The 9,240-nt window shown below is 35.3% G+C and overlaps 1 protein-coding gene across 1 annotated transcript; it reads left to right on the forward strand.

The window, feature by feature from the left end:
* The first annotated feature begins 1,837 nt into the window (after positions 1-1,837).
* LOC149409086 (uncharacterized) lies at positions 1,838-8,970 on the forward strand. The gene is made up of 5 exons (XM_089650139.1): positions 1,838-1,991; positions 2,350-2,502; positions 3,942-4,094; positions 4,222-5,344; positions 8,841-8,970. The coding sequence occupies exons 1-5, from the start codon at positions 1,838-1,840 to the stop codon at positions 8,968-8,970; spliced, it is 1,713 nt and encodes a 570-aa protein (XP_089506265.1).
* The last annotated feature ends 270 nt before the right edge of the window (positions 8,971-9,240 follow it).

Below are 9,240 nucleotides of genomic sequence, written 5' to 3' on the forward strand. Positions count from 1 at the left end.
TCATAGGCGCGTAATACTGCGAAGTTGTAAAAGAATTGCTACAATAATATGGTTGGTACTGTCTTGTAACTGTTCTCCCAGTTACAAGAAATTATTTTAAACAAACACATAAAATCGCAAATAATTCTTGGTTGGGATAATTTTTATTAATGTAATCAATTAAGAAGGTAGCCGATATCTTGGCATTCTCTAGGAATTGCTTTTTTTAAATTTAGATATCATAATAATTTATTTTGGAATCTTTCAATGGTACGTGAATGAACTTCATAATTTGGAAACTAAACTGTGGAATTATACTCGATATTATTCTTAGGTAGTGAAATATACAATGTTTTGATAGCGTAGATTTTGTGAAAATCATTACACAACCTTAATATAAAGCCCAACATTTTCAAAGCTTTGTTGGATATAATTTCTATATGCTTTATAAAATTGAGTTTCATGTCAAACCATATACCAAGTCATTTATTTTCGAGACTGAAGCTACCAATATATCACTAATAGTATAAATACTATAATGATGAATGTATCTTTGATATTAATTATAAATTTAAATATTCATAATAACAAACACTAAATATTCGTTATTTTGATACTCACAACTCTTCTAGACACAAGCGCCAGTTTCTATAGAAGAGGAAAAAAAAGTATAATAATTGTCTATGTGCCGCAACCTACTCCTCCAACGAGACAAAACAGCTGCACTTGTCTGCCCCTACTCTCCTGCTGAACTGCGAGCAATTAAATCGAATAATCGTTCGCTAATTTTGATGTTTTGGTTAAAATATTTCCATCTTGGACTTGTTTCGATCCCGCCCATCACTAATGTAGCTTCTCTGACAGCTATTAAATAAATTATCTATGAAATATTTTTTCTCATTTTTCTCAAGGTCGCTGCAGCCGCACAGTCATTGGGACAAAGAATCTCTTAGTCCTGACGTGTGCGGCTAAGGAGGTTAATAAATCAGTTTCTTCACACAGTCGTTTTGAAAGTGTGGGTCCCCTCCAATTGCCTAATAATATTATACAAGACGCAATTGCAATGAAATTATCATTAACCTAGAAGGTCAGTTTCCTGATAATTATTATAATTGACTTTGACTTCATTACTCTCTATGAATAACTTTACTAAAATATTTTGTCAACACATGCTTTCGTTTTATCCTTTTTCCATACTCTGTTTAACCCACGTTGTTAATTTTAGCAGCTTATACTTGTGATAGGTTTTGGTTAGTGCTAATACCAATTATCCATCCCTATTTGATAGCAGTCGTTGTTACCAATCAAACTGACCGACCACGGTTCTTAAATTAGTGCTATGGAATACTCAAATACATAATTGCGCTGTATCTAACGCGACCTAGCTTTACTTTACCCAATCGTTACACCTAACTTAAGTAATCTTTTTGTGTGTTTTGTAAGGAACGTTTAAACTAATACATCAAACTAATACGTCAAGACGTCAAACTTTCTATTTTAAGTCTATTAGTCAAAGGGCATTTGTTAAAAATAATCGCAGATTACCGATATTTGTTAAAGGCAGAACTACAATACGGTTTTATCTTTAGTTATTGAGTTATCTAGTTATCTGACAATCGAATTTTTTTAACCGTTTTCAAACTTCTTAACTTCAGTCTAAGATACAGTCGCAATTATATCCTTATTTTGAATTTGGTGTTTTGACGACTATACGACTTCATTGGTTTGACGGATTATTCCAAGCGAAACCAAATGTTCAAAACTTATTCATATAGTTCCGTTACATTACAACTATGTTCTGTTTCAGGTATATTTGTTTGGGCTTGAACCAATTACCAAACGCTACCACAGCAGTGACATGGATCTACTTAATCCAGAGACTGTTACGATCAAGACGGAACTAGGACCCCAGGAAGGAGGCGGAGGAGAAATTTCAAATACGGATATAGATGTCGACCTCCCAGATGTAAAGAAGGAATGTTTGCAATATGCGGAAAGTACGCAGACAGCCAGTTAGTTGCAATGCATATTTACAAAATGTTAAACTCGGATGTTCAGAATCCCTGTCCTTTATGAAATGTCGTTCAAACAGGGCAATTGCATGCTCACTACTTCCTCTCTTGTTGCGTATAAGTATATTTGGTATTTACCTTATCACTCCTTTGACGCCGAACAAAACTCCGCACTTAAGTTACTCAAATCACTGAAGCTGACATTTGGGAGCATTACTGTTTCTTAAATTAACCTAGTCTCTTAGGATGGTTTGTGTCACTGAATTTGAACAATTCAACAAATTTCAAAGTTCACTTTCAAGTTCTGTTCTGTTCTGTTGTACATCGATGATTAATAAACTTTATTTAATTTTTTCAGGTTGCTTTAAAGTGGAGTCTGTTACCAGCAAGGCGGATCTTCGACCCCGAGAAGAAAATAGAGGGGGATTTACTTATACGGAAATTGACATAGACCTGCCGAATATTAAAAAGGAATGCCTAGAACGTTTTGAAAGAATTAACCAGACAGCAGGTAAAATCTTTTTTTTAATAGTTCAGTGAATCTTTACAAAAGCGGCCCAAACTGGAAATTAGGCAAATGCTGAATTTTCGCAGGGGAAAAGTATCTTATACGGGAAGTATTTTTACAAAAGTTGCACTTAATCCATTATGTCTCCTAAACTAAAAGAAAACGTCAGAAAGTTATTTCCATAAATAATTCAACAGTACCCAAAAATAATGTAATATATAACTATTTGCTATCTTCAATAGTTAAGTAAATTCGAATAAGATTTGAATGAAAAAAAATAAAATTGAATTATTTTGCTAAATTTAATAAACTCATTCCTAAGACAGAAAATAAATTAAATTTCATGGAAGATTGTAATTTGAGAAAAAAAAGTTTTTGATGCTAAACTACCTCATGGATATCGTGGAAAATAAATATAGTATTGTCATTAGAAATTTACGAAACAGTGATTCGTGTTTGAATTGTGATGCAGTCAATACATATGCTTGTGTACGACGTCCTCTCTTGCCGTATTTACACATATTTGGTATTTGCCATAAAATATGACTTTGCTGGAAACTGCCAAACTACACCACACTTTAAACTTGCTTAGTTGTTTTTTGTAAATACCGCATCAAAGTCAAAACTGCTCCGTACCATCTTGGGGCAATTGGAGTATGTTGTGAGGCTGATGGTAAAGGGAAGGGGAAGGAGATAAAGATGTGGAAGTTGAATAAACATGTCCAAAGCTATTTCAGCCACGTTTCATTGGAAAATTATTTTCATAAGAATATATCTATAAATATTTTTTACCTATTTATAGTTATATTCTATCGGTATTTTATATGTTTAAACCCGGGCGATACTTAGAGTATCTTCAAATTAGGGAAGTCAAAAGTGAGATTTTCCTGGCTATTCACCTCTTGTCACCAAACACGGCCAAAGCCATATTAATCAACATTTCAATTGTGACTTGTGTCTTTACTCCTGGACGATACTAAGAGTATCTTCCACTCAACATCCACTGCAACGTGGCGCAAGAAGGTTGTATATTATTTTGAAGGAAAAAATTGTGAAATAACACAAACTAATCGAATAATATTTAGTTGAACCCCGACCACCGGATTACTAATCGAGAGCCTTGCGGCTCGAATTCGGATGTCGCCATTTTAATAATTTTATTTTATTAATACAAGACTAAGAGGGTACATATGGTTTTTGTGATATTTCACCCTCCATGCTAGGGATGACCCTGTGTTATGGCGGTTGAATTTTACAGTTTGAACAGAATCTATACATTACTATGATAAGAAAAAGAAAAATACAAATTCACGCTTCAACATTGTTAATCAATTAAATCTTCAATCGTAAAAACATGTTTTATTTTCAAGTTATTTTAATTAAAATAATACCTTTTATGTATATCAATGGCCAACGTATGTATCGTTTCTTTGTTATTCTAGGTAGCATTATTATGGAGACTTTTGCCAACAAGGCAGAACTTCGACGCCGAGCAGAAGATGAAGGGGGATTTCCTTACATGGAATTTAACAAAGACCTACCGGGTGTTAAAAAGGAATGCTTAGAAGTCTTTGAAAGAATTACCCAGACACCAGGTAAATCCGATGTTTATAAGACTTAGATTTTTCTGCTCTACTGTTTTTCTACTTTTTTTATGAATTTGCTAATGTAAGTGGAGATAATAAGTTACACTTAACCCTTTTTGTCCGTATTCTTTTTCAGATTTGTCGCCAGATCTTAAGATGCATCCCGAGGAAAACAATTCATTTACTCAAAAGAGCAATCTGAACAGCCACACGCTGACTCACACTGGAGAAAAACCTTTTTCATGTTCTTTGTGCCACAATTCATTTACTCATAAAGGCAATCTTACCAGGCACATGTTGACTCACACTAAAGAAAATTCTTTTTCATGTTTGAAGTGCAACTACTCGTGTACTCAAAAGAGATTATTGACGAGCCACATGCTGTCTCACATTGCGGAACAACCTTTTAATTGTTCTTTGTGCAACAATTCATTTACTCAAAAAGGCAATCTGACGAGCCACATGCTGACTCACACTGGAGAAAAACCCTTTTTATGTTCTTTGTGCCACAATTCATTTGCTCATAAAGGCAGTCTTACCAGGCACATGCTGACTCACACTGGAGAAAAACCTTTTTCATGTTCTGAGTGCAACCACTCATCTCATTGGAAGGGCGCTCTGATGAGCCACATGTTGACTCACACTAAAAAAAAACTTTATGCATGTTCTTTGTGCAACAAATCATTTACTCAAAAAGGTTATCTGACGAGCCACATGCTCACACACACTGGAGAAAACCCTTTTTCATGTTCTTTGTGCAACAAATCATTTAATCAAAAAGGTCGTCTGACGAGACACATGGTGACTCACACTGGAGAAAAACCTTTTTCATGTTCTGAGTGCAACTATTCATCTCATTGGAAGGGCGCTCTGATGAGCCACATGTTGACTCACACTAAAGAAAAACCTTATGCATGTTCTTTGTGCAACAAATCATTTACTCAAAAAGGTCATCTGACGAACCACATGATGACTCACTCTGGAGAAAAACCTTTTTCATGTTCTTTGTGCAACAAATCATTTACTCGAAAAGGTTATCTGATGAGCCACGCGCTGACTCACACTGGAGAAAAACCTTTTTCATGTTCTGAGTGCAACTATTCATCTCATTGGAAGGGCGCTCTGATGAGCCACATGTTGACTCACTCTAAAGAAAAACCTTATGCATGTTCTTTGTGCCACAATTCATTTACTCAAAAAGGTAATCTAACGAGCCACATGCTGACTCACACTGGAGAAAAACCTTTTTCATGTTCTGAGTGCAACTATTCATCTCATTGGAAGGGCGCTCTGATGAGCCACATGTTGACTCACTCTAAAGAAAAACCTTATGCATGTTCTATGTGCCACAATTCATTTACTTATAAAGGAAATCTGATCAGGCACGTGCTGACTCACACTGGAAAAAAAAACCTTTTTCATGTTTGAAGTGTAACTACTCATGTACTCAAAAGAGACATTTGACTAGCCACATGCTGTCTCACATTGCCGAAAAACCTTTAATCCTTTCTAATGTTCCGAGTGCAACTTCTCATGTGCCTTAAAGGGAAATTTGACGAACCACATGCTGACTCACAGTGGAAAAAAACCTTTTTCGTGTTACGACTGCAGTTTTTCGTGTTCTCAAAAGAGATATTTGTAAAAACACTAGCGCACTTATTATTATGCCCATATATCTCAGTCGGTAGAGCATGAGACTCCTCATGTCAGGATCGTGGGTTCGAGCTCCACGTTGGGCGCCATTGTAATTGAATTATTCAATTTTGTAAAAATCAAACCACCTAGGACGCCAATGTAATAGAATAATATGGCTAAAATTAATAAAGAATCGTTGGTGCGCTATTGTAACAAAGAAATAATGATAATTTATATTAATTATGCCAATTATGGTATTGTAACAATTAATATAAGTTAAGAACACCAAATACCATAGTGTAAGGTAGGTGTGAGATAGATAGTATTGAAACAACTTAAGTGTGTCACAAGAAATCATTCATTGTCAAAGAAAGAAACAACGATCATTTTAGTTATTATTTACGATTAGATTTAACCAAAACATGAGACTCATATTTTAGGATAGATAACAATATCTCAAGGTGTGTGCTTCGAACGAAGATCCCTAGCACAGTTGGAAATAAATGGTAGCAATTTTATAATTTAATTCGTGACAAAAGAATACAACGATTATAATCCGACCTGTTTCAAAATAGGGCGCCATGCGACTCATAGATTAGTTCGGCATAATTTATAAAGAATAACGTGATGACCAGCGATTACAACAGATAGCTAAACAGGAACAATATGTCCGCAAGATTCCTCCCATATTGTCGCCTGGAGCAATTGCTCCAATCCTTCCAGTTGTAAAGTGTTTCCTTGACCGCCGCCCGTTTGGTACCAGTAGTGAGTCGTTCGCGAACGAGTCAGCTCAGTGAACCGGATCTCTACACGTATCCGTAAGATCCGGTTCCCAAATCAGCCGCTCACTTGTTCGCGGATCAGTAGTGACTCACCTGTTCAGGAACGGTGAGCCGGTGACCCGCTTCACCCGTTCGCGAACGGTGAGCCGGTGAGCAGGTGACCCGCCAGACCCGAAGAGCCGACTCACCCGTTCGCGAACGAAGATTCACATACATCGTTCAACGGATCTCACGGCTCGCGTTTCACTACTGACGTACTGACCGGATTGATCATAGATACTGTAGTATTTGGTTATTAAAAGGTTCGGGTAAGTTCGGGTTTTACCGAACGCGACCTACCGTCACCTGTTATATTGTCGTGTTCGCCAAGAGAGTTCGATTCATTCGCTAGACGGCCTTTGGGCAACATCTTACTTGCATTGTTATAGTATTATATTCCAAATGGACCAGCTTCCTTGTACTAAGTACTTACGTGTATTCATTGTTTTATACCAGATCCTTTCCTCATAGAATACTGGAGATAAAGGGCCCAGTATTCTACTCGTAAGAAGATATCGTACAATAACGATACGTTACAGATACAACATAATAATAAAAATATTGGTATTCCCGCTTGCATAACATTTTAGTTGTTGTTTCGGCACTTATTTAGTTTATTATAACAGGAACAAGGACGAGTTATATTATGTTCATTGTTTATTTTCAGTTAATTGTTGATATCTAAATAATCGTAAAAAAAGTAATGTTGGTATTGACTTCTAACATGAACGACGTTTTTAACTATATTCTCACACCGAAGTATTTTGTTTCGCAACACATTTTTTATATTATTATTACACTTATTTAGGACAAAATTAATTTAAAATAGATTTAAGTTTATTTTTATTGTTTTATATTTTAATACGATTCACCAAATAAATTTTTAAATTAATTTAAAGAAACTTTTTCTATGGTATTGATATAGATTATAGATTTTAATTTAAAAATAACACATCTGAAAATTTTGACGATGTCATTTTGGCCCTTTTTGGGTGAGAGTTTGACCTGCTTTTGAAAACATTCTTTCACAGGGCACCGAGGTTGCTGTTATACACAGTCTTTTTTTAACTAAAGCCGGGGATAAATAGCTTTTCTTTGGTACCACCATAAAAGAGGGTTCTCGTGGCGATCGATGAGTGGTTCAGATATGTATTTGTCCAATTCTATAATGCCTGCATCGGTAGAATTATGTGAAACTTAGTACTAAAATGATTTGTAATCAATGAATAAACAATAGGTTACAATCCCTTTTTTTTTACCAAAAATTAAAGTATTAAAAAATATTACAAACTAGAATATTCAAACATTTTTTTACAACAACGTTTGGAATATTCACATTTCAAATTAGGGCCAAAACGACTTCTTTGGCTTGTGACGTCAAAACACACCTCTTGTTTGACAGCTGCCACTATCGCGCTTTAGGATCCAGTAGTCGGTCTTCAGTTGATCATTTTTTTTTCGCAGAAAATGTCCGCAAACACCGTGTATAAATACTGTATAGTACCAGAGTGTACAAATACAACATCTTCGACACCAAACAAATTATTTATTCATGTCCCAAATCATGTTTTTATGCGTAAAAAGTGGTGCTACGCGATCAAAAGGTGCATAAAAAAAATGGTGTACTTTCTGCTAAATCTCGTCATTCTTGCTGTGAAGATCATTTCAATGTAAGTAGCTTAATTCATTTATGTGAAATGTATATTCTAAAACAAAAATCTGCCATAAACTGAAGCTAATTGTAATATTTTGAACAACGTTAGGGCTTGTAGAAAATTTCAAAGTGCTTATAAATTTTTTACACATAAATTTGTTTTGAAAGAAAAGCCTTATTCATCCTGATGGGTAGTGGATTATATTGGGTACGAATTAGACTACAAAGTTTTACAATATTATATTTTATCATATAAATAATGTCATTTCCGGTTATATGTTAAGAAATCTCTTAACAATCGTGTTACAATACAAAAGATACAGTTTAATTTAAAAACAATATTTTGTACCTACATTTATTATTTTTTTGTCATATTATATTTAGTTATTATTGTAATAATGTCATTTTCTTCTATGTAAAATGTTTTTGGTAACTATGACTGTAATTCACAATAAATAAATAATTTTGTTGTTTTGTTTTAACAGCTCCAAGAGGAATTAGAAAATTATATGGAAGTCCAAATGATGGGATGCAAAATGAGATTGATTAAAAATGTGATCCCACATATTTTTGCCTGTCAAAAAAAAGTTTTACCAAGCCTAAGGCAAACAGGACAAAAAAGATTGCGTGCCGGGTTAATTCAAGACGCGATGATAATGGGGGAGCCCACGAGGAACGCACCATTGGACCCAGAGCCCTCAACATCTACAGCAGCTCGTCTTCTCTCGGAGCCCTCCACTTCAACAGCCATTCTCTATCTTCCAGAAGCTGCTGATAGCAGTTGTAAAATGGTTAATAAGGCGGTACAAGCAGATATTCGCTGTCGTGTTACCTACAGAAGCAAGTCCACTTCAACCGTGCCAACAATGACAAACACGGCATGCTCACCATTGAAGTTCTCACCCACAAAGCCTGTTTCTGCAAAAGGGTGAGCCTACTCATCATAATATAGATATTATGTCCACTGGTTCCGAGGACAATGATTCAGATTACACTCCCTCTGCATACTCGGACAGTAACAATTTTGATGGGTCCGAGATTGATA

The sequence above is a fragment of the Hesperophylax consimilis genome, unplaced genomic scaffold, assembly GCF_061612785.1.
Source record: "Hesperophylax consimilis isolate HC1 unplaced genomic scaffold, BYU_Hcon_1.0 scaffold_36, whole genome shotgun sequence".
NCBI classification, from domain to species: Eukaryota; Metazoa; Arthropoda; class Insecta; order Trichoptera; family Limnephilidae; genus Hesperophylax; species Hesperophylax consimilis.